The following is a 26,051-nucleotide window of genomic DNA, read 5'->3' as shown; positions in this document are numbered from 1 at the left end:
AGCCTGTTTCTGCACTTGTAGCCTGGATCCCAGCCTCTGGCCGCCAGGGAGATGCTATCCCAGCCCCCTCCCCACAGCCCCCTCCCCCCCTCCTAGCCTAGATCTCCAGGAAACCTATCTCTACGATCAAATATTTCTAACAGCCAACAAATACGCTTAATTTATTTATTTTTTTTCTGATCTCCTTTACAACAGAGTTCTTCGACACCAACAGATCTGTTGTTTCCTGTTGCCTCCCAGTCTTTCCCAACCTTCTTTCAGTTAGGTGTTCAAGGCCCAACACTTCTGACGATGCATCGAACTATCCTGGTTGAGCAACTTCAATGACTTTCCCGTTGCTCAACCCAGCAGCCGAGGCTTAGCCCTCATTGAATGAGGAACAGCATTGGACAGGGCTGGTACTTCTTTTCTCCCAATGTTTTCCCCATTTCTCTTCGGAGTCGCTTATTCCATTGCCTTGCCTCCTACAGGAGGGGCTGTTGTCCCCAAGTCTCCGTAGCTAGCTTTTCCTCTTGTACCATCTCCATGCTGAGCCCCCCAATTCCCATCTACAGCCCACCCTCCTTTTCCTCAGGACTCCAACACAGTCTGTGCAGAAACAACTACAAAGTTACCATGTAAAAAAATGGAACCGCTCCCCCCCCCCACTTCTCCCCACAGCCCCCTCGCCCATCTTTGTTTGTTTGTTTTCGAGACAGCGTTTCTCTGTGTAGCTTTGTGCCTTTCCTGGAACTCACTTGGTAGCCCAGGCTGGCCTCGAACTCACAGAGATCCGCCTGGCTCTGCGTCCCGAGTGCTGGGATTAAAGGCGTGCGCCACCACCACCTGGCTCCCTACCTGCATCTTGGTTAATCAAATTACAAATTACGGTCTCCTGGTTTCTTAGGCCAATGTCCTGACGTCATCCCTGACTCCTCCCCTTGTCTGATGTCCCATCTCTGCTCTGAGCAGAAACCCCATCAGCTCTCCTTTCAAAGCTCACACTGGAGTTGAGTGTACTTTCTCGAGGCTGCTCGTGACTGTCGGCCACCACGTTTCTCACCTCAGAACTCTTCCCTCTACTCTAGTTATCAGTAAAATGCTACAAAAATTGACATAGGAGACAAGTTTGTCTTTTTAAAAAAAAAAAAAAGGCAAAAAAAAAAAGAGGGCAATAGGGAAGGTAGACTTGAAATATGTTCTTTTTCTTGCCTGTACATCTCAATGCATATCCTCTTCAATCTGTCTTACATGGTGCCAGAAAAAAATATTTTGTAAAACATGGTAGAAGAAAAATTCTGAGATGAACTAAATTTAACAACAAAGGCTGATGGGGAAGGGCATGGGGAGAGACCAGGGAGACACTCGGGTAACATTGGTTCCCGTGAAAGAAGAAAGACTGTCCCATACTCCTGAGTAAGTGTTAGAGCACTGCTTAAATATCTTCCTCTTGTCTCCAGGGAAACTTGTCAGAACACTGACTGAGGCCAATCCGGAAGTCCAAGCCCTTCAACCTGTGGAGAGCAGTGACCTCAGTATCCTTTAGGTCTTACCCCAAAGCATCCTCATAATATCTTGTCCTACCCTTTCTGTCTACAGCTGATAGTAGTTGAGCGTGAACTTAAGCTTGCCTTATTGAAATGCTCTCGTCTCTTGGGTCTGTTGGATCGCATTTCCAACTGCACGCCCTCTTGCTGCTGGAAGTTGTGAAGCTGTCTCAGGACCCGGCCATATTTCTTGCTAACAACTATTGACCATGAACCCCTGTCATTTCAGAGATGCCTCCGTGAGTCTGGATTTAAGAGCAGGGGCTCCTAGCTATGCACATGAGACGAATCCCTTGGCATCACCTCCCCAGCAGGTCTGCCTCACAAAGTCTCGTAAACTAACTACCCAGAGTTGCTAGCCAGGGGATTTCCAGGAAGGATTTGGAGACAGGAAAGAGTGGGAGCTGTTCTTGGAAAGCTAAAGCGTGAGGAGGAATAAATGTGTGCTACAGGCTGGCAGGAAGAAAGTAACGAGTAGGGACAATCGCAACCCACAGGGCTTTGGAGGTAAGGGAGAAAGCTGGAACTGGAAAGGCAAGCAGGAACCGGATCCAAAGGCCTCTGGCCAGTGTTTCTGTCATCCAGCCATGAGCAACATTTCAACTGAACAACTAGCAGAATGTTGAGGAATATTACTTTAACTAGGCAACGATGTGTTACATTTGCTTATGCTGCAGATTATTACTTTAACTGTGTAAAGGTGTGTTACACTTATGTCTGCTGCCTTTGTTACCGATGTAAAGATGTGCTGCATTTGTTTAATTATGTAAAGATGTGTTGCTGTTGCGCCTTGTCTGCCTAAGGCACCTGATTGGTCTAATAAAAAGCTAAGTGGCCAATAGCTCGACAGAGAAAGGATAGGTGGGGGCGGGCAGAGAGAATAAGTAGGAGGAGAAATCTCGGCTCTAAAGAAATGAAGAAAACGAGAGGGATACACCCGGGTCAGCCACACATGCAGCCACCAGCCAGGAGACACAGAATAGGACATACAGAAAGGTAAAAAGTCTTCATGCAAACGTAAAGAGAAACAGATTAAAATAAGAGCTAAGGCCGAACATTCAGAATTAATAAGAAGTCTCAGTATCATGATTTGGGAGTTGGTTGATGGCCCCAAAGAAAAAGCCTGGTCCAGTAGAGTTAGGTTGGGTCTCAACCTGAAGGTTTCTATTGTTTGCTCAATCTCTGTCATGTAGAGTACGAAACTGAGTTACTTAAATAGTATGGTGTAAAGCAGGGAATGCATTTCTGCAAGAAAGAGGCAGGAGGCGTCCCAATGAGAAGATTTCAGCGGAGGACCAGACTATATAAGGCAGAAAGCCACTGTGTTCAGATGCTGACCCAATCCTGAAGAATGTCCAACTGAGAAATCCAGATGGACTGGTACATTTTTTTCCAAGTCAAATCTAAGCAAACTAAGATTCTCTGAAAAAAAAAATGCAAAAATAGCAACCTATCCCACTACAGAACAGTGAGCTTAAATATGAAACAAGACTCATCTTTTATTCCTTTAATATAATTTTCATTTTTAAAAATCACACAATATATTAGCTGTGTATTATTGTAGACTGTGAATGATAGGTCATTTTTATTTAAATGCCAAAGCTTTCTTTCAAAACAAATATTGCTTTCATCTGCCAAATCTCTTGGTTTATGTTAAAATAGGAAGTGTCTCTCCAAAATGCTCCTATGTTGGCAGCTTGTTTTCTAGCTGGTGAAACTATTTGGGGGAGCTATGGTGACTTTAGGTCCCTGGTTGTGGGTACATGGGGTGTCTTGTCCTGCTTGCCTTTCTGTTTCCTGCTGGCAGTGAGATAAACAGGCCCCCCCACCCCACCCCACCCCCAACACCCCCACCCCACCCCCTGCCACGTGTGTCTGCTGCCTCCATGTTCTGTGTGTGTCAAGCATCCCAGGACTGAACCCTTTGAAGCCATGAAATAAAATCTCTCCTCCAAGTTGTCCTTAGGTTTTACAGCCATGGTGATGAAGAGAAACTAATGGAAATTGCATGCTAAAACATTACGGCATGTCGACATTGGTGAGATCTTTGAAAGTTATTATTATTGTTGCTGTTGGGTTTTTTCTTCCGATATGAATGCATTTTATTTTGATCAACTCTATCCCTCAGTCCACTTCCAACTCCTCCCAAGTCTCTCCTTCCTCCTCCTCTCCCAACTTTATACCCTTCATAAAAAAAACCCCACTGAGTCCAACTAGAGCTGCCCGTATGCAAGTGGGTATAAGGCTGTTCATCGAAGCACTGGAGACCCTGAAGAAAACCAGTTTTCTGGCTTTCTCTCCCTGGGATCTCGAAAGATTTAAGCAAGGAAGTGAGGTGACTAAACCTCAAAGAATGCTCAGGCAGATAACACATGGAAGAATAAAGACTAGTCTGATCAACAAGTTTTCAGACTTACCCGCTAGCGCAGGATAAAATGACAGCAAACTGATACCGGTTGCCACGTGGGAAAATCAGTTTTCTACAGAAGTATCCACACTTTGGGATAGGCCCCATCCCCAGGAATAGTCGGTCAAAACAAACTCAGTGGTATTTTTTTGTTTGTTTGTTTGTTTCATTTTGCTTTGTTTGGGCTTTTTTTTTTTTTTTTGTCTTATTGGTCTTTTGGTGGAGTTTCTTGTGTTTTGTGTTTCTTTGTCGTCGTTTACAAGTGAGAGAAAACGACATGAAGTTAGGCGACTAAAGAGGTTGGGAGGAACTGGGGGAGGGAAAAATGATCAAAATATATTGTATGAAAATTTTTTTCAGATAAAGAAAATCAGTCCGTCCCACCCCTAAATAAAGGCAGACTGACAGACATGGGCAGGGCTGGGCTGAAACTGATGCACGTACAGCTAGGACCAGCTCCTAGCCAAGACTGAAAACATCCAAAAAGAACGCTGTCTTCAACAAATGTATTTCTCTTTCAAAAGACACCCGAAGCAGTGAACAGGGGGGTTCCGTGGTCCCAGTGATGCGGGCCATTTCTGGCTAGTGGCTCCTCCTCTTTTGTTTATCTCTTTCTCAGCACACAGTTCCAAGTCGACACTGTAATGCGCGGTTAGATTCGTAGATCTTAAATCTTACCTTCTGGAGAACAGAAGAGCGGTCTGGTTTTTGCTTATTGCTGTTGTGAAGGATACTTCACAGAAGCCATACTCGACAATCTGCTTACGTTGCCTTGGTCAGAACTTAATTGCTTGGCCTAAATGTAAGGAAGATGCTCTGTCATGCCAGCCCCATCTCAGGTGCTCTCCCTCGGTTATTTTATCCCGGACCCTCCCCGAAGAGGTGACACGTGTCCCTCCAGAACTGAATGTACTGTGCTGCATGGCCCTGCCTTGAAGCCAAGCACCACGCTGGGTAGGTCATTGGAGCATCTGGGAGTTCAGTGTACATTAACCACTGGTTTGGTTAGAGATCCCCCTCCCCGACAGCCCTTTCCTAGGCAGCCCTGTGTGGCAGAATGCACTTAATATCTGCAAATTACGTTGAGCATTTGCAGTCTGTGTGAAGCAAGAGGGAACTAGGATTAAAAAAACGTCTTTGTAACCTTTTAGGGAAGTGGTAGAAGAGGTAAATTTTCCTGTCTTTCAAAATATGCAGTGTTTGCCAATGTTACAGCCCCTTTTCAGGGACTTAATCCGGTGGGACCCGCTTTGCTGAATAACAACAGGTTGTTTCTCATTTCTCAGGCCTTCTTAAAAGTTGCTTAAAATGAAAGTACCTGGCATCTTTTATAACCCTCCTTTGCCTTTTACAGGAGGCGGAGCCGCGCTAGACGTGCTCCTGTGGCCAGCGTACATACCACAATTTGTTTTTTTGGGTGGTAATACTGTTTTATTCCGGTTTTGGTACTTAGGACTTGGAAATATCCAAAAGAACCGGGGAAAAGCCTGTAAAGATAAAATAACACATGCCTCCCCGTCGGGGAATCGAACCCCGGTCTCCCGCGTGACAGGCGGGGATACTCACCACTATACTAACGAGGAATTGCATGGGGCTGGCCTTTCTGAGAGACCTTTTATCTATTCTAGACAGCCCCGCCCTCAGGAAGCGTACGCCAATAGTCCTCGCGCTTCGTGGTGCCATCGTGGCTTCTACCGCAATCGAACCGAGCTAAACTGGAAGTGTTCCATTCGCTGTCTCCACTCCACTCATCGTTTCCCTTAACCCACCCTTCCCCTGCTTGCAGACGCCCCCACCTCCATCGGTCCCCCTCGCACCGCCCCCCAATCCCAGGCTGTCTAGCGCCGGCCTGCTCGCGCGGCACCATGGGATTGGTAGTTCCGCCCCGCCCTCCGCCCAGCCTCCCGGAGGCTCGGAGCCTCCCTTTCCCGGCGTGCACCGCGCCCGCCGCCTCCCCCCGGCGCTTCCCTCCGTGCTGCTCGCTGCTGGCGGTGGAAGTCTGGCGGTCGAGCGTCTTGGGTGCTGGCCGACCGACGTGCGCCGCGTCTCCCAGAACCATGCCCGAGGTCGCCGACACTTGCTCCTTGGCCTCTCCGGCCTCGGTCTGCCGAACCCGGCACCTCCATCTGCGCTGCAGCGTCGACTTCGCCCGCCGGGCGCTGACCGGGACGGCCGCGCTCACCGTCCAGTCTCAGGAGGATAATCTGCGCAGCCTGGTACTACGGGGGGCGCCTGGGCAGCGAGCGCCGCGCCGGGCCGGGCCGCACCGCTGCTCCCGGGGCCCCTCTCCTCCCGCTCCTCGCCCCTGCTCCCCCGTGCGCGGGCGCGCGCGAGCCCCGCGATCGCTGATCGCTGATGATCGCTGATCGCTGATGATCGCTGATCGCTGATGATCGCTGATCGCTGATCGCTGATCGCTGATGGCTGATCGCTGGCTCTCCCCGCCCGGCCCCTCTTCGGAGCTGCTGCGCCTCTTTGTCAGGTCCCCCCTCACCCCTTCCTCAGCCCCGCTTTTGCATCTGCAGCCTCCCTCCTTCACCGTCCACGTAGGAGGTCCTCCTCCTCCTCCTCCTCCTCTTCCTCCTCCTCCTCCCGCTCCCTCCCTTCTTCCTGGGCCCCCTCCACGCTTCACCCCTCACCCACTCCTGAGATACTCCATCCTCCCCCACCCCCATCATCCCGGTTCCCAGCGCTTACTACCCCTACACCCCCTGCTCCCCCCCTTCTTCCTTTGCCCACGTCTCAGAACCCCGTCCCAGGTCCTCGACTTTTCCAGCCCCTAGGGTACTGTCCTTACTCCACAGTCTCACCCAGCTCTCAGATCTCCCATCCTGTGCTTCAAGACCCTTAGTGGTGCCTGCCTACCCCTTAGGGTTCCTTGCCCGCCCCTTAGGGTTCCCTGCCCGCCCCTTAGGGTTCCCTGCCTGCCCCTTAGGGTTCCCTGCCCGCCCCTTAGGGTTCCTTGCCCCCTCCCCCTTAGGATTCCCTGCCCTCCCCCTTAGGGTTCCCTCCCCTCCCCTTAGGGTTCCCTGCCCTGCCCCTTAGGGTTCCCTGCCCGCCCCTTAGGGTTCCTGGCCCTTTCCACCCTGTTTTGAGGTGTCCAGTCTCTGTTGCATAAGCAACCTCTGCTCTTCAGGGCTCCTTCCTGCTTTTGCTTCTTATCACCACTGTCTTCTAATAGTTTAAGAACCCGTGGGACCCCTCCCGTCTTCTAAGGATGACTCAATACAATTTTTTTTTTATAAGTAGTTCCAAGGAGCAAGTCATTATTGCACTTTCTATAAAATGTGTACTTCTATAAACTCTCTAACCCTTTGAATAAACGTTTGTTTAGAATCGTGAACTATTCCATAGTTTGATCTGTTCCGTATAATCTGTAGTCAGTGTTCTTATGTTATCTGATGGTATCGGGATCGAACTTTTTCCTTGAGTCATAGAAGAGCATTTTAGAAATAAGTAAGAGGAACAGGAAAGGACCAGCAATATTCAGCCTGCTAACTAGACGATGTGTTTTGCGGCGCTGTTTGGTCGTCTTTACGGACCCACAACAGGAAGCAACCAGGGCTGAAATTTAGGAGTGAAATTAATGGGGGTCCATGATTGGGCGAATTGGAAGTGCAAATAAGAACCAGTGATTTTGCCTCTTAAAATCTTTTTATTATTTGTTTGTTAATAAAGCACTTAACTCTTATATTGGCATATAATTACTGAAAATACTGTAAGAAAGAAGAATGAAAGCCTTACAAGCGAAGAAGGTAGTTCTGTTTCCTTATAGACTGCACTTTGGTCTTGAAGTCCCGGCTTGCTATCTCTTACTGCAAGGACAGCTTTGCCCCAGCCGGGCAGAAGTTCAGTCTTCTTTGGATTCAATTTCCTTTTATTAAAAGAAAGTGAACTTGGCTGGCTTATCGCTGCTTCATAGGACCTTACGCCACCCTTTATTGTGTAGCTAGAAAGCTCCACCTCTGCTCAGAAAGTCAGCAAGAGTTGGAGGTTTAAGTATTTAACACAATGTCCCAATCTTAAAACTTATCTGGTATCATTTTCCCAATCTTCAGAAAAGTAAGACTTTAAAAATTTTGATTTCTGGTTGGCATATCTGTTTAACCGAGTAGCTGAAATTTTAATGTTCAGTTTTCTGCAAAAGAGGTTGTTATAGTACAAAGTAACATCTGTTGGTAATTGTTTTGCTTGTTTATGACAACAGTCTTGAGACCAAATGCTTGGCGCTAGTTATATTTATTTGAAGTTAACTTGTTTCTTCCTCAGTAGATTAGGAATTCCTTTCTTGAGACAGTGTTTCTCTGTAGCTCAGATTGGCCTTGAACTCAGTATGTAGCCCAGGCTGGCCTCTAACTTTTGATCCTCGTATCTCAAGATCCTGAGTGTCGGGATTACAGGCATGAGCTGCAGCTCCTGGCGTAGATTTAAGGGAGGAAGAAAGTGTCTTTTCGATCTGCCTCTGAAATTCCTGCTTTAGCACTTGGCCTGCAGAGGATAGTGAAGAGTTAGATTAATGGAACAGATTCAATTAGAAAGCAGTGCCTAAGCTGAAGATGGCTAACAGTGCTGTCTATGTCCCAAAGTGTCATGGCACCATGCCTTTCCACTTGCCCAGAAGTCGGGTCTTTTTTACTGCTCTGTTCTTGAAGTTTGTGGGGGTGTCTAACGGTCCCTCTAAGAGGACCAATTCCCTCCTTTCTAAAATCCTTTCCCAGGTTTAGGTTAGTTACCCTGAACCTCGCTACTCAGAATTTGTAATTTCCAAGCATTTGTTTCTTATCCTAAATTTTTCCATTTCGTTGAGGTATTCTTCAGTTAGTGGCCCCGAGGGTTTTGTTTTATGGCCAAGGTCAGCCACTAGGGAATGGAGGGAGCCAGGCATTGAGTCTTTCTGCATGCTGCACAGCCTCCAGGCTCCACCAAGTACAGTGGCTGAGCTGAAAATCACATCAGGGTGGTTTTGTTTTTGTTTTTGTTTCCCCAAGACAGGGTTTCTCCAAGTAGTTTTGGTGCTTGTCCTGGATCTCGCTCTGTAGACCAGGCTGGCCTTGAACTCACAGAGATCTGCCTGGCTCTGTCTCCCCGAGTGCTGGGATTAAAGGCGTGCGCCACTATGCCCAGCCCCAAACCTATTATTTAGAAAAAAGCTTGAGATTGATTAACATATTGCAAAGACTGGCCGTGTAGCTTTGTGGTACGGTTTGCCTAGCATGTGTGACACCTTGGGTTCCATCCTTAGGACCAGGAAAAATAAAATTAAAATAACACACACAGTATAATAAGATTTAAAAAAGGAATCTAGAGGAAGAGAATAAATGTAAGAGAATCAAGACGCGGCATTAGAGCCCAACCAGACACAAAAAGAAGTGTACTGTGTAAAGTTGATGTGGAGCTTCCCAGCAGCCTGTGCAAAAGGCAAAGTGACTTACTTATGTTGCACATCACCTGTTTGGGGATACAGAGCCTTTTTGTGTGTTGTCTAAAGAGGGACACTGACATATAGTAAATCATTTCCTTAGGACCTTCTATCGTATGCAAGGCAGTGTCTTAATGTCTATGTAGATAGCTTGGCTTTGGGACTAGTTGGTGTGCAGTGAATGTTTGCTGGAAGGTCTAATTCTAACTCTTCAGTTACCAGTTTCCTTCTCCCCCGTTTTAGATGACAGTGATGGTCAATACCCTGAGTGAAATTTGAAAGAGAATTTCTTACAATCTTTGGAAAGAAAGGTTGAGGTTTGGGATGGGCTCTGTAGCTAAAAATCTGCGTTTTCTGTCTTGTTTTGGTCTAGAAGTTGCTTCATGGGAAAATTGCCATCTGATAATTTTCAGGTACTGAGCTAAACCGTGGGGGTTCGAACCTGGATAACATTCTCTTTAAACAACCCCAGTCATGATGGAATAGTGCAGCGGGTGTCACTGGAGAGGACAGAGCCAGCCAGCTATTAGAACAGTCAGGAGATCTAAATGTGGCTTCTTCACAACAAGTAGTCATTAGAATTACTAACTCCTCTGATGCCGAACAGATTTGAAAAGTTCAGGCAATACGGAAAATAGAATGTGTTCCATTGGGAAATGACCCAATTTAATCCATCTTTTTTGTTTTAAGGTGTGCTATAAACACAGATAGTCAAATGATATCCTTAAAACCAATCTGATGTTCAGAAAGAAGCTTTAGATCACGGAGAGACAGAAAGGAGTGACTACTGATGAAGTATTTATGAAGATAGAAATCATATATTCTGAATATGCAAGCGTGAGAGAAGATGAGCCATCTCTAGTTGAAGTAATAGTTGGGGTCAAACATTTGGTACCTTGAGGAGTTCTAGGAAGAGAATCCAGATGTCAGAGGAAGGAGCTGCCTGAGGGGGTACAGGGTGCTGTCAGTTTTAGAAGCCTACTGAATGTGAGGTGGTACTGCCTGGGGTTGTGTTGACCAGGCAATCACAGATGTCCAGTTAACACATGGGAAGTGACAGCTGGCGGAGACTAGTAGAGCAGGGTGTGGCGGCACGTCCCAGTAATCTCCGTGCACACAGTAGGAGTGCTGAGACAGGAAGATTGAGGGTTCAAGGCTAGTCTGGAACCGAGATGAGACTCTATCTCAAAAAGCAAACGAAAGCGCCTGGTACAGTCTGGCTGGCTATTCGGGCATGCAGAAGAGCAAGAGGATAAAGAATATGGCAAGAAAAGCAAAGGGCCAAGGCTCACATTGGGGTGTGTTTGTGTCCAGGAGTGACCGAGAAGACAGGGGCAGAAGTGTCAGAGAACCATTTCTACGGAAAGTCCGAAACCAGGGTGGGGTTCCCACCAAGTGGCAAAGCCCACAAGAGCTAGAGTGAGCCGGGCAGTGGTGGCGCACGCCTTTAATCTCAGCACTCAGGAGGCAGAGCCAGGCGGATCTCTGTGGGTTCGAGACCAGCCTGGACTACAGAGCGAGATCCAGGATGGGAACCAAAACTACACAGAGAAACCCTGTCTCAAACAAAACAAAACAAAAAAGAGCTAGAGTGAATGGAGGTCAACTTACCAGGAAAGATCTCGTGGACCAGGGAGACTTCCCTTCTAGTAGCCAAGGTGCTAAAAGCCAGAGGAAGAGGAGAAAAATAAGTCACTGAGGGACAGTGGCAGCAGCCATCTTAGATTGCCCTCGATTTTTAAACTAGAAAGGAAGGAAGGTAGCCCAGTTAGACAGAGAGAGTCTTAGGTACTGTGAGAGGCTTATTCAGGCTGTTGGGAAACAGTTTGGTGGTATACAACAAGAGCCTAGCTGAGAGATGGCGAAACCATGTGGTTTCTGGGGAGATCATGGGGCAGAAATTCTCAGACTTGCAGCGGCCATGCTCATGCCCAAGGCAGCTGCCCTGAACTGGCCACAGTAAGTGCCTAGGGTCGCTCAGCCGCCTGCAGGCTTGGCTAGGCGGCATTGCCTTCCAAGGTTGACCTTCGTTTAGCTATTCAACAGTAGTTGTGCGTGGTCTGCCTAAGGAGTGCCAATGTTTGATTTAATTGGGGGGTTTTTACTAAAGTATATTGTCGGAGTGTATGCTTTCTATGAGAGACTATATAGTGAGACATTAATATGTTAAATTGAATCAGAGTGAAAGAAATTTAAAATACAGGTGAAGATTTCTATAACAGAAGTTAACATTTAACAGAGTGAAAGGCATTTTAACTTGATTGGATTTTATTCAGAGTCCAAAATATACGAGTATCCCAGAGTTAATTATATATAAGTCCTAAAACTCTAACGTTTTCAGGTTGCTTAGAGTGTTGAGAAATAAGTTCTTCAGTTCTGTTGACTCCATGCTTTAGTTTTCTTTCTCTAGCTGTGATTAAAACACCTTGACAAAGCAGCTGTAAGGGGAAGGGGGGTTACCTGGCTTACAATGTGAGGTTAGAGTCCATCATCACTGGGAGTGAAGGCAGGGATTTGAAGCAGCGGTTACACCCTCAGCCAAGGGCAGAGAAAATGAATGCATGCATGCATGCTTGTGCTCAGCCCCTCTACATTATCCAGTTCTGGACCCACACCCAGGGAAATGGTGCCACCCACCGTGGGTGACTCTTCACCACAGTTAACACAGTCAAGACAGTCCCCCACAGGCTACACTCATCTAGACAGTCCCCCATGGAGATTCTCTTCCTAGGCAATTCTAGGTTGTGTTAAGCTGACAAAACTTATCATACGCCTTTTATTCTTAGTTCCACTCTGCATTTTATGCTCTGTAAGTAGCTAGTTTTACATTCACTGTAGTAAACCTATGTCTAATATTTGTTTCTTTTGATGCATAAAACTATTTTCTTCTTATCTGATTTTAGACGTTGGATACCAAAGACCTCACAATAGAAAAAGTGGTGATCAATGGCCAAGAAGTCAAATACACTCTTGGAGAAAGACAGGGTTACAAAGGGTCACCGATGGAGATCTCTCTTCCCATCGCTCTGAGCAAGTATGACCGCCCTCTGCTTTTTATGACTGAATAATGGCAAAGTATGCGTTAAAATAATTCAGACGCCTTTCCTGTGTTTCTAATGTTTGTTTATATGTAGTGATTGGCAGTCGCTTCTGTAATCTGTTCACATTGGTGTAGACAGTGAAAAATGGTGTGTTTGCCAGGCAGTGGTGGCGCACGTCTTTAATCCCAACTTGGGAGGCAGAGCCAGGCGGATCTCTGTGAGTTCGAGGCCAGCTTGGTCTACAGCGTGAGATCCAGGAGTCTCAAAACAACAACAACAACAACAACAACAAAAAACCCAAAAACAAAAAGAAAAATGATATGTTCTTAAAACACTGAAGTGATGAAGTGCATGAAACACTGGTGACTAGGACCCTGGGTAACGACTTCTGTAGCTGCCCAGCATCTTACTGGTGTGTAGGGTGGTGGGGAGCATGCCGTTTCAGGATGACTTGGGGAGTATGTGAAGCCACACACTCTTTGCCTGTATCCCAGAGGGCAGCTACTGGTACTGATGGAGTGATAGTCCTGTGGCCTACCTAGTGACTGACTCTGACCCACTCTTAGTATCGGTGATTACACAGTGTCTTTAATTCTTTAAGTCTAGGACCAGCCCTTCTAGATGAGGGAGGAGACTGGAAGAGAAATAAAGTTACTCATTTAAGAAAACAATAGCATGTGGGGTGGCGGTGGTGGCGCACGCCTTTAATCCCAGCACTCCGGAGGCAGAGCCAGGCGGATCTCTATGAGTTCAAGGCCAGCCTGGACTACCAAGTGAGTTCCAGGACAGGCTCCAAAGCTACAAAGAGAAACCCTGTCTCAAAAAACCAAAACAAACAAAACAGTAGCCAGAGTCATTAGGCAGGGAGTATACCCCACCTCTTGATACTCAGGGCTGGGAGAAAGTGGAAACTATTAGCCTGAAGCAAGGATGATCTGCTTCACCTTCCAGGATCTCTATGCCTCCTCCCCTTCAAGAAAGAGAAGGAAGCCACAAGCATAGCTTGGGAGACAACCTCATTAACCCCATTCTGCAGGGGAAGAAACTGGTGTGTGGAGGTGGAGTCATTGCCCCAGTGTTCACCATCTGTGAGTGATGGAGTCAGGATTTCCATCCAGGCTGGGCTGCCAGTCTCCAGAGCTCTTTCTCATCCCTCATTATCAGTGCTTCTGGGGTGAAGAACCAGTGTTTGTTTCCTCTATTCTGTCACAGAGAAATACTTCGAAAATCATTAAGTATGAATCGCTATGAGAAAGAGATTTTGTAACTATTAAATTCTACATGTTTCTCTCTCTCTCTCTCTCTCTCTCTCTCTCTCTCTCTCTCTCTCTCTCTCTCGTTTGTTTTTGGTTTTGTTTTTTTCAAGACAGGGTTTCTCTGTGTAGCTTTGATGCCTGTCCTGGAACTCACTCTGTAGCCCAGGCTGGCCTCGAACTCACAGAGATCCGCCTGGCCCTGCCTGCCGGGTGCTGGGATTACAGGCATGCGCCACCACTGCTGCCCGGCCTACGTTTCTTTCTCTCTCTCTTTTTTTTTTTTTTTTTTTTTTTTTTTTTTGGTTTTTCGAGACAGGGTTTCTCTGTGTAGCTTTGCACCTTTCCGGGAGCTCACTTGGTAGCCCAGGCTGGCCTCGAACTCACAGAGATCCGCCTGCCTCTGCCTCCCGAGTGCTGGGATTAAAGGCGTGCGCCACCACCGCCCGGCCCATGTTTCTTTCTCTTGATGTGACTTACCGTGTCATAGAGCAGCCCTGGTCACGTGCTGGCACCCACCGCTGAGGTAGCCAGAGTGACGAAATTGATTCTTCCACGTCCCCACTGTCACAGAAGACAAACCGATGTCACGGATGTAAAGTAGGTAACACACTGTGGGCCACTTGGCTGATATTAGTTCCTGTCATGTGTTCATGAGTGCCACAGAGTGAGAAGAAACTCCGGGCTGATGTTCAGGCAGCCAAGTCAGCCAGATTTACGTAAGCTGCCGCTCTCTAGAACTCACTCTCCACCAGTGAGACCGCAGGATAGTTGCTCATGCTATCGTTCCCTGTGTGTTTTCTGAAGTCAACTTCTGCGAAGTAATTATACTGGATTAATATCTGTCTCTGTTTCGTGCAGAAATCAAGAGGTGGTTATAGAAATTTCCTATGAGACCTCTCCCAAATCCTCTGCGCTTCAGTGGCTCACTCCCGAGCAGACTTCTGGGAAGCAGCACCCATACCTCTTCAGTCAGTGCCAGGTAAAAAAGGTGTCCCGGGACTGACGTAAGGTCCCCGGCACATGCAGGGCTTATACAGCACATTGCTTTTGTTTCATAGTATATAAGACAACGTATACTCTCATTTGTAAGTTGCTGTTAATACAGTTTTTCGAAGTCAGAATTTCTTTGATTTGCAAACAACTTACCTAAACTGAAGTATTTAAGGATTATTTGTACTTACTTCCCAAGCAGCTAGAATACACCCTGCCCTTGAGTAGGGGCGTAATGAATGGCCCTAAAACGCTAGGAAAATTTAATCAACAAAAGTCATGTGTGGTGGTTGCAGAAATTGTACCATTGAGAAAGAGGACCCTGAAAGATTGAATTCCTAGTTGTGAAATATATTAAGTATACTTTTAGAATGACATGATTTCAAATACTTCTTCCCATTTTAAAGCTAGAGTTAAAATACTGTACAATTAGAGATACTTTATTACAAGGATAAATAGAAAACTTTTCTGAAGCAAAAGTCCTAATTCTGCTAATAATCAAATCACTTATGATTAAAGGAAGTCCCTCATGCCGGGTGGTGGTGGCGCACACCTTTTAAACCCAGCACTCGGGAGGCAGAGGCAGGCGGATCTCTGTGAGTTCGAAGTGAGCCTGGGCTACAGAGCAAGTTCCAGGACAGCCAGGGCTGTTCTGTAGAGAAACCTTGTCTCAGAAAACAAACAACAAAAGCCCCTCATTAAACATTTACTGTATTTCCAGGCATCACGTCAGATGCTTTGCATTGTTTAATCTTTTTTTTTTTTTTTTTGGTTTTTTGAGACAGGGTTTCTCTGTGTAGCTTTGCGCCTTTCCTGGAACTCACTTGGTAGCCCAGGCTGGCCTCGAACTCACAGAGATCCGCCTGGCTCTGCCTCCCGAGTGCTGGGATTAAAGGCGTGCGCCACCACCGCCCGGCGCATTGTTTAATCTTAATACCCCTGTGCGGTAGCTATCATGTTGAGCTCAGGTTCAATTTAAAATGTATAAAGCAACAAAGCGTGATTTAAACGTATTTACTTTGTGTGGCACTACTTGAGATATCTTTTTCATGTAAGAAAATTATCTGGAAAAGGGCTGGGGTGGTGCGTGCTCCTGTCCCCAGCTCTTGAGTAGAGGCAGGAGGTTCGGAAGTACGAGTCTGCCCTTGGTTACAAAGCTGATCAGAGGCCAGCTTGGGGTACATGAGACCCTGTCTCAAAAAACAGACAAATGTGCACACACACACACACACACACACACACACACACACACACACACACAAACACACACACCAAACACGGAAAATGACTTGAAATAAGATAAAATGTTTTAGGCAAGAATATACAAATCGTGTACCCCGTGTCGCTTCCTAATTGCTGATTTTCAGTCAGTGTTTCTCACAGAATGTCCATAAGGTAAAGTTAACAAGAAATGTAATGCGGGTAGATCCCAAGAATGTAAATTTGAAGTGTTTTGTTCCCGGCTTTTCCTGGCAGCGTTTTTAAAGTACGGGAAGCAGATTCCAGGTAGATTAAAAATTGGTTGCGGTTGACTGGCCGTGGGCAGATGTGACTTGATTGATGCTTCCAGCTGTTGCCCCAGCTCTCTCTTTCCCCAAGTTTGATTTACCCGGGGGCATGCATGTAAAAATGCTGCATTGTTGCCAGGCCACCTGGCCGCAGCCTGGGGAGACGCTCGAGCAGTGTGTTCTGGGAACCTGCTTCAGGAGAGAGACCCAGTTAGTTCGTCTGGTTGGACTTGATCCCACTGTTCTATATTTTTAAAGATTTGTTTTTATTTGATGTGGATGGGTGTTCTGCCTGCGTGTGTGCCTGTGTACCACATGTGTGCAGTATCCATGGAGGCTGGGAGAGAGTGTTTGATCTTCTGGAACTGTAGTTATAGACGGTTGCTAGTTGACATGTAGCTGCTGACATCTGCACCTGTGTCCTCTGCAGGAGTGACAGGTGCTTCTTAATGCATCTCTCAGTCCCTCAAGGTTGGGTTTGTTTTTTCGAGACAGGGTCTCTCTGTGTAGCTTTGGTGCCTGTCTTGGATCTCGCTCTGTAGACCAGGCTGGCCTCGAACTCACAGAGATCCTCCTGCCTCTGCCTCCTGAGTGCTGGGATTAAGGATTAAAGGTGTGCACTACCGCCCTGCATGATTGGGTTTTTAAGGAATCCTTTAGATGTGAAGTGAGAGACTTGAAGTCTGTTTGCCCTTGTTGTGGTTATGTGTTCAGGCACGCCCGTGTGTGTGTGTGTGTGTGTGTGTGTGTGTGTGTGTGTGTAATTTACTTTGATTTTTAAAATTAATGTGCCGAGTATTAGCTATGACATTCTCTTTTCTTTTGGTTTTTCAAGACAGCTTCAGAGAGGGGTGTTAGTATGAATACTTGAGTAAGCACAGTGCAGTGTCCTAAGCAGTCATAGATCAAACACAGGCAGCTTATAAAGTTGCAGATCCTGTGGCCATTCTTTGTTGGAACCGTGTTTCTGATTGATGTGGGTGCGGAGGGAGATTCCAGAGCATGTAAGAATGGGCCTGTCTAGATGGGCCTGAGCGATGCTGTTCTCCCGACTTTTCCTCGTTTTTTACTTCCCAAGTCTGCTGCAGATGGAAATGTAGAGACGATAACTTTCCCCACGTTGTTTTCTTGAAGACGCTGCACCCTATTAGATTTCCAGTAGAGAAGATGGTTTTCTTGATGAAATGAGTGTGAGAAATCCAATAGCTCGTTGTAGGTCTTTCAGAGCCTTGGGGAGGCTGATGTTCCTCATGACACACCATACATGGTGTGATGAGTTTTACAAGTTTCAGGGCTCCTGTGAGCCTCTCTATCCACGTGACTGTAAACAGTGCTAAACAGTTCATGTCATGTTTCAACAGAATTGTGAAGGTTGACCAGACATAAAGAAGAGGGGTGTGTGTGTGTGTGTGTGTGTGTGTGTGTGTGTGTGTGTTCATGTGGGGAGTGTTGCATACATGTGTATGGTGTGTGGGGGTGGGGGTGTTGTACATACGTGTATGGGTGTGTGGGGGGTGTTATATACATGTATATGGTGTGTGTGTGTGTGTGTGTGTGTGTGTGTGTGTGTACATGTGGGGAGTGTTGTATACATGTGTATGGTGGGTGGGGGTGGGGGTGTTGTGTACATATGTGTATGTGTGTGTGGGGGGTGTATATACATGTATATGGTGTGGGGGTGTGGGGGTGTGTGTACATGTGGGGAGTGTTGCATACGTGTGTATGGTGTGTGTATGTGTGTGCAGGTGGGGGTGTTGGGTACATGTGTGTATGTGTATGTGTGCATGTGGGGGTGTGGGGGTGCTGTACACATGTGTACGGGAACCAGAGGTTGTCATCAGGTGTCTTCAGTCTCTGCCATCTTATTATTCCTTTTTGATGTATTGTGTCTGGTTGAACCCAGAACTCACCAGCTAGACTGACAAGCCAGTGAGGTCCAGTGATCCTCCTGCCTCCACCTCCCCAACAGAGGGTTACAGGAGTGTGCAGCAGGACGGGGCTTTACCAAAACAAAACAATAACCAGAAAAGTCAGACAGACAGACACGGGTGCTGGGATCCAGATCCAGGTCCACAGGCTTGCCTAATAAGCATTTTACTCATGGAGCCGGCTTCCCAGCCCTGAGATCTGATGATTTTTAAATCCATGGATCCAGTTTTGCTTCTTGCTGCTCTAAAAGATCCCAGGAGATACAAAAACTATACTGATCTTTAGAAAGGTTATGCGACCTCAATGCTGTGATCTTAGTTGTTTCTGTAGAGTTGATCTGTGAGAAGATGGAGCAGCTGTTCCTTTCTCTTCCTCCCTCCAGGCCATCCACTGCAGAGCAGTCCTCCCGTGCCAAGACACCCCTTCCGTGAAGCTAACCTACACCGCGGAGGTAAGCGTCACAACTGGTAACTGAATTAACTAAAGGTGGTGTGGATGACAAATGGAGCCGATCCGAACTTCAGAGATAGGACTAGTGTTGATATTTACTTCATATTAGTGTTCCTTAATTATTTTCTTAATAGTGTAATAGTTACTTAATAGGATCCTACTGAGTCTGTGGACATCATTTTGAATCTCTAATAAAAAGGTAGTTTTAAACATTGTAAGTGTGAAAAAGGGAAATCATATTATCCTCATGTTAAAAAAGAAATTAAAATTCTGGATCTGAAGTAAGAATTGAAGATGATTTTTCCTAAGAATGCCTTCTGCAGCCCTGATGCCCACGTGTAGATGCCTCAGGCAGCATCTCCCGACTTGTCTGTGTGTGTGTGTGTGTGTGTGCTCTTCTCCGTCACTGGTCCTGCTAATCCTTTGGGGGGTTGGATTATAGTTCATGAACACCATTCCAGAGGCTGGCCTCCTTAGACCAAGCAAATAAAAGAAAGACCAGTGTTCACTCATGGGAGCTGCTCGTTCCCCAGTCTCTCCAGGACTGAACATACTTTTCTAGTGCTATGGAATATTATGCTTGGAGGCATGGGACCGCCAGGTTCTGGAATCCTCTCTACCACCAAACTGTGTGACTTTGAGCAAGTCCGAATGACGGTCATGAACTGCCTGTCAGTGTCTGTGTGCCACTGTTGGCCCACGAACGTGTCATGACCTAGATGGTAGAGGAGATGAAATTGACCCCTGCTGATCAACTCCATCTTCGCTATAGTAGGGAGGCCTGATCCGTGCAAGAACAGGCAAGTCACACTTGTGCTAGGGTGTGTACTTGCTAGATCACTAACACTTAGGATGTTCAGTGACCCCTCTGTTTTGTGATTTCCAGAGAAAATGGTTCTATGGTTTTCAATCAAAGTTGTAGTTACCTCCCCTCAAAAATACTGTTTGTGTCTCCAAGTTCTAAATGTAAGATGGCCAAAGCCACATCCTCTGCCCTGCCATGAGTATATCGTCTTTTGAGTTTGTTTGGGGGCGTGGAAGGGAACAGTTGTTGGTCTCAATCTTCATTCACGGTGCTGCTGGTCAGTCTCAACCTGTCACATTTTGCTCATATTTGGTGGGGAAACTGAGGCTCAGGGAGGTTACCCACCCAATTCCCTGCAGCTAGTAGCTAGCAAACTGATGTTCTAATATAGTTTCTCCCCAAACTCTGCCCTTACTATTCCTGGTAAATGGAAAGACTCATCCCATTTCATTGCTAAGATGCGTTCCCATGTTGCTGACCCCATTTACAAAACTAGGTGGTGAGAAAATCACTTTACATGTTTAGTTTAAGATGCATAGACCCTCAACTTTAGAAGTGATTTTCTCCCTGCTTCGGACTAGGTGTCTGTCCCAAAAGAATTGGTGGCTCTCATGAGTGCCATCCGCGACGGAGAAGCGCCTGATCCAGAAGACCCCAGCAGGAAGATATACAGATTCAACCAGAGGGTAAGATCAGATGATCGGCTACGGTCTGCCTCGGTTGGTAGTGAACTTCGAGGAACCGGCATCTGTCCTGGGAAGCTGGAGCAGGGTAGACTTTCAAGAGCAGCCCTCTGCCCTCTTGATGCACTTACAAAGAGGTTGCTCGGTAGGCATGGCTGGGAGTGCCTGACTGCGCTTCCTGGATCTAGTCCTGTTCTTATACGTCCTTACTCTTAGACTTCGTCCTCACCTCCGTGTGCGCTGTAACCGGCAGGAGTGTCTGGACATGGGGGCGTTACCAGAGAAGAGCAGTGTTGCCGCCCTGGAAGTTAAAAATTCTGACGCAACTGGGAATGGACCTAGCTTGTGTCTCTGACCTTGAGCGGACAGAAGGGACTATCTGTATATACTTGTGAGACATGTTAATTGTCTTCACAGTGGACGGTGTTGCTTCCTTTCGGGTCCTGTGTTACCACAGCTTTGACATCTTACTTATTGCTGGTTTAAAACATAAAGGAATTTAGGGGGAAAATGTTTTAAAAGTTGGAAGGAATAAACATCTGAAAATATAAGGGAGAAGTGCCTGTGTACTTAGCGGTTACTTTTTGAGAAACGCCTAATGTCCCGTTTAAACTCGTGCCGTCCTGGTTTTCGCATGTCATGGGCCTTCCCTTTTGTAGAATGAAAGGGAAACGGATGTTTTGATGTGTTTTTGTATCATATGTTTGAACTATCTGCCCCTCAAAAGTAGATCTATTTGAGAAGGACCACAGGAGAGTGCTTCGTAGTGACGCTTGGAGATTTAAAGGAGAATTGCAACATTTTACATCTGAACTGTCCGGCCTGCACCATCTCTACTCACTGATGCAGCGTGTGTTTGTCTCCTCTAGGTTCCCATACCATGCTATCTGATCGCCTTAGTCGTCGGAGCCTTAGAAAGCAGGTGAGCTTTTGCGCAAATTCTGCGGTTTGTGAAAAGATCAAACCATAGACAAGCTGACCTCCCAGGCAGGGGTGATGGGTAGACAGGCATTGTGTATTGCCCAAGATGTCGGGCTGACAGCTTTAGAGAAGTTCAAATAGAATTATAAATTGTAGACGAGTTATTTTGATGACAGAGTCTTTAACTGTTACACCTTCAATTTTCCAAATGAAAAATGAGCACACTCTTGCCTTTAGACTGAGACAGGAATCAGATGTGAGCTCGAGCAATGCATGTCTCATGTTCTCCATTTCCTTCTCCTGGAAATTATAATCTGCCTCTCCAGCCCCCTAGGTAGCTGCGTGAAAGAAGGAAGATCTATAAAGCCGTTGGAGTCCTAGAAATAGTACAGAGATAGGGTATTTTTGATTAAAGTTTTATCAATAGCCAAAGTGCTCTTTTGTTTGGTTGGTTGTTTTGTTTTGTAGACAGTTTCAATCTATAGCTCTGGCAGGCCTGGAACCCACTATGTAGGCCAGGCTGGCTTTGAACTCAGAGATCTACCTGCCTCTGCATTCCAAGTGCTGTGATTAAAGGCATGTGCCACCACACCCAGTTTATTTCAAATTTTTATCTGTGTGTATATGTATATGTGGCAGGTGCACGTGCGTGCGTGCGTGCGTGCGTGTGTGTATGTATGTATGTGCATGTGTTGTGCATGTGTTGTGTGGAGATCAGTGGATGACTTCAGCTGTCATACTCAGACGCTGTCTACCTCCTTGAGTCTACTTATTGGCCTGAAGCTGTACAGTTAGGCTGAACTAGCTGGCTAGCAAGCGTCACGTGATCCTCTGTCTCCACCTCTCCAGTGGTGGGGTTACAAACGCGCAATACCATACTCAGCATTTTTACATGGGTTCTAGGATTTGAACTCAGGTCCTTGTACTTGCTGGGCAAGCACTTTACTGCCTGAGCCCTCCTCCCGACTCTTTTCTTACTTCTAAACAACTGAAAATTGGAATGTTTAGAATAGCCATCATCTTTTAGTTGCTAAGAATGTGGACACGATAGAGAAGTCAGGCAACCCAGAGCCAGGCTGGATAACTCGTCTTTGGATCACTCACTGCCTCTGAGTTCCATTTCCTTCTTCTGGAAAAGGGAAGGAATGCACTGCAAAGGATGGAAAGCTCCAGGCCCATAGGAACGCTCAATAAACGATAATATGATTGTTACAACAGCTGTCGATGAACGCTCATTCCAATGCATTTATCTCGTTGACTCCTCAGCGCGGGTACCTATGACTGTTGTTCTCAGTTTACCAAGAAGAAACTGATACTCAGAGATTTTAGGAACTTGCTCGGTCATACAGTTAGACCTGTCCAAGCCAGGGCCTATGTCTTGTTCCTTTTAAGCCCATGTAGAATAGCGCTGTGTTGTCTGTAAGCTGTGGTTGCATGAAGCCATTGAGCGTTTGAAACACAACTCCTCCAAACTGCCATGCTCTATAAATAAAAATACAGTCTGGATTTCAGAAGACTGTATGGAAACGTAAAATATTTCCTTAATAATTTGTATACTGACTGTGTTTAAATAATACTTTGGATCTACTGGGTCAAATAAATATTATTGAAATTTATTTAGTTTTGCTTTTTAAACAAAATATGGCTGTCAAAAAATTCCAGCTTTCATCATAATGTGTGTGTTTTTGTGACCCTTGCTAAATTTTTGTTGGGTCGCACTCACAGCTTGGTCTACAGACCACAGCTTGGTAGTTCACAGAAATGCAAATCTGGGTAAAGGCTCTTGGAGGCAAGCCTTGCAGTGTTGAGGTTGATCCCTGGAGTAAGGGTGGACAGAGAAATCTAGTTCTACAGAGTGTCCTCTGATCTCCACGTGTGCATTGTGACATGACACACATCATACATAATAATGTAATTTTAAAAGTGAAAAAAGGCAGGTGTTTGGGCCCTCTCTCAAGCCTTCTAAACCAAAATTTATATTTTAATGAATTCTCCAGATACTCCCCAGTCTGCACAATAAATGTCTGGAGAATAAAGTTTAGAAGGAATGTTCTAGAGACTGTTGTCAACTGTGGCAGAGTACCATGGTAAAATCTTCTTTGGGGACTTGGTGTAACCACATTTTAAGCTGAAGTGATGATGCATGGTTATAATGTATGATTGCTTTTTGTTTTTATAATTATGGTGAAAAAATCACATGGATGTTAGTCTTAGCCGTTTTTAAGTGGGGTTGGGTAGTGTGAAATATAGCTACCTTGTTGCGAAATAGATATGTTGAACGTTGTCTTGCAGAACTGAAACCCTCTCCCCCACATAAGCATCCTGGTCCTGCAGCTGTCCTGTTTCCATGCCTGCAATGTGACTGTTAGTTACTTCATATAAATAGAATGCAGCGGGTGCCTTTTGCTGGCCAGTTTATTTCTTTTGAATGATGTCCGTGAGGGTCATCTTTTACTTGCTTTACCTGCTGATTTCTTAACATGGTGTCCAGCATAACTAAGTGTGTAATCTCTCCCTATTCTATTGTTGTTGTTGTTGTTGTTGTTGTTATTCAATCTCTGACTGGGCTTCTGCATTCTGAGATTGAGAGAGTAGCCCATATCCCCAGAGGTCTTAGCACGGAGCCCGAAAGCTAACCTCCATGTCATGCCCTGGTTTTCCTTGAACCTGGACTGGGCCTCACAGAGAGTTAACAGATAAAGCTATTGCTGTATGTTTAACAGCGGGTTTGTTATCTCAGGGTGCTTGGCCCTATCGCTCTTGGTGAGCACATGGTCAGTCTGGTCTTATTTTGTAAGGGTTTGTTATTACAAGATGTCTAGGCCCTTCTTAGAACCAGGTGAGTAATTAACTTGACTTTTTTTTTTTTTTTTTTTTTGACGAAGCTTTTCCATTTTGCAGGCAAATTGGTCCAAGAACTCTGGTGTGGTCCGAGAAGGAGCAGGTGGAAAAATCTGCTTACGAATTTTCTGAGGTTGGTTGTACGAAACCTTCCCAATAATTGTGATAGACAGGAGATTTAAGGTTTGAGTGCTAGGTCAAGCATCTGTGGTTGCTACTTTCTATTTATCATTTATCATTTCAGTAAAGATTCCTAGCTTGCAAACTTCACAGAAAGCTATTTGCAAAATTTCAAGGAATTGCTGTTGTGACCATTAAGAGGAGATACGTATGCATTCGTTTTTCAGACTGAATCTATGCTTCAGATCGCAGAAGATCTGGGAGGTCCCTATGTGTGGGGGCAGTACGATCTATTGGTCCTGCCCCCGTCCTTCCCTTACGGCGGCATGGAGAACCCTTGTCTCACATTCGTAACTCCTACTCTACTGGTAAGAAGTATTTCTTCATCCGAAATGGAGATCTCAAATATAAACCTTGGTGAGGGGTGGGGGCGTAGCTCAGTGGATAACATGCTTGCTGTACAATTGGAGGACTTGACTTTGACCTCCCGGAAGCCATGTATAAAGGCTGGGCATGGTTGTACACCCTCGTAATCCTGGACGAGGGAGGTAGGGACAGGCAGATCCTTGAGGTTCAGTGGCCAGTCACCCTAGCCTTCTTGATGAGCCCTGGGCCAGTGAGAGACGCTGTCTCAAAATCCAAGGTAGATAGTGCTTGAGTAATGGCAGCCAAGGTTGTCCTCTGGCTTCCACATGCTCACATATGAACACACACACACACACACACACACACACACACACACACACACACAGAGAGAGAGAGAGATGGGAAGAACCTTAGACTCCTAGTAATATTTTTTCATCTATTTCTCTTGTTTATATAACCCTGTTTCTAATTTTATTACTGGTTGTGGTTATCGAAATTTCACTTTTCAAAGGAGAATGATTTGGCCGTTGGGGAAAGGGAATATTATATTTAGGCTATTTTGAAACATTGAGGGGGCAGTGCCATGCAACAGCAATCCTTTGATGAATTATGTTTCTAGACAAAGGAGCCGCATCATTTATATGTTGCAGTCAGGTACTAGTCAAACAAAAACTCATTGCCCAGCATCTAGGAGAAGATCAGCCTACCACATATGGCTGTTTTATAGACCTGTAAGCTACTTTGAATCCTACTGAGAATCAAGCAAGGACTTAATTAGCAACTAAGTAAGTAGACTGGGATACACCATAGAACACATTGGACTGTGTACATTTTCTTTACTGTGTTGTGAGTTATAAGAAAGGAGGGATTAGGGGATTGTTCAGTGCTTATGGTCCTTGTGAGGACCAGAGCTCAGACTTGGCAGAAACCCACGTCAGTACTGCTTGCCCATAGTTCCAGCCTCAGAAGACAGAGTTGAGATCCCCTGAGCAAGCTGCCTAGCAAGCCTCTCCATAACAGAGCTCTGGTTTGATTGAGAGACCCTGACTCTCTTTAAATAAAACAGTGGAAGAGCCTTGGGCCTGCACAGGCATGTACATGTGTACATATACACATGCACCCATAGACATGTACACACACTAGAAAAAAAGACAGGGAAAGTGATTAGGTATACAAGATGGACATGGGAAGCATATGCTGGAATTAGAAGCCTATTAGCCCTACTGGTATTAAAAAGTTTTCTGTGGTTAGGGAAAAAAGAAAGCTACTTTTGCTCTATCTATTTTTTGGATGTTTTGGGGTTTTTTTGTTTGTTTGTTTGTTTTTAGAGACAGGATTTCTCTGTGTAGTCCTGGTTGTCCTGGAACTCACTCTGTAGACCAGGCAGGCCCCAAAGTCACAGAGATCCACTGCCTCTGCCTCCCGAGTTCTGGGATTAAAGGCATGCACTACCATGCCCGGTTACTTCTGCTTTCTCAGTCCCTGTCTCTGGAACCCATTAAGTACCACAGTAAACATACAGTGGCCCATCAGGCCAGTGTCTGAGATGTGAAGCTGGTGGCATTCAGCTGCATTCTGTTGTCTGATGATGGAAATACTAAGATTTTTTTTTTCTTTTTTACAGGCAGGTGACAAGTCACTCTCAAATGTAAGTGAAAACTTCTTGTTACAATCTTAACTCTCCAGAAGGTTTTAAATACAAACTGTATCACTAGGAAGCTATTACTGTAAAATAAAACTGGGGTGGTCCTCTTCTTTAGTAATTAGGTTTAGTAGATTAAAGGAAAGT

General features: G+C 45.8%; 1 protein-coding gene and 1 non-coding gene across 3 annotated transcripts in view; one reads left to right on the top strand and one right to left on the bottom strand.

The window, feature by feature from the left end:
* Nucleotides 1-5,444: 5,444 nt before the first annotated feature.
* On the bottom strand, nt 5,445-5,516 carry Trnad-guc (transfer RNA aspartic acid (anticodon GUC)). The gene has a single exon. It is a non-coding gene; the product is annotated as a tRNA-Asp (tRNA).
* A 351-nt stretch (nt 5,517-5,867) lies between these two features.
* Nucleotides 5,868-26,051, top strand: part of Lta4h (leukotriene A4 hydrolase) — a 35,484-nt gene continuing 15,300 nt past the window's right edge. For both annotated transcript variants that reach the window (XM_059245378.1, XM_059245379.1), the window contains exons 1-9: nt 5,868-6,149; nt 12,256-12,386; nt 14,508-14,628; nt 18,459-18,527; nt 19,913-20,017; nt 20,884-20,936; nt 23,837-23,909; nt 24,124-24,264; nt 25,887-25,910. In XM_059245378.1, the coding sequence (XP_059101361.1) occupies nt 5,991-6,149; nt 12,256-12,386; nt 14,508-14,628; nt 18,459-18,527; nt 19,913-20,017; nt 20,884-20,936; nt 23,837-23,909; nt 24,124-24,264; nt 25,887-25,910 (876 nt within the window). In that variant the 5' untranslated portion in view covers nt 5,868-5,990. The remainder of the gene's footprint in view (nt 6,150-12,255; nt 12,387-14,507; nt 14,629-18,458; nt 18,528-19,912; nt 20,018-20,883; nt 20,937-23,836; nt 23,910-24,123; nt 24,265-25,886; nt 25,911-26,051) is intronic.

Source organism: Peromyscus eremicus, chromosome 18 (assembly GCF_949786415.1).
Source record: "Peromyscus eremicus chromosome 18, PerEre_H2_v1, whole genome shotgun sequence".
In the NCBI taxonomy this organism is placed as follows: domain Eukaryota; kingdom Metazoa; phylum Chordata; class Mammalia; order Rodentia; family Cricetidae; genus Peromyscus; species Peromyscus eremicus.
The sequence above is the reverse complement of the archived record's forward strand: the minus strand, read 5'-3'. Positions and strand labels throughout refer to the sequence as shown.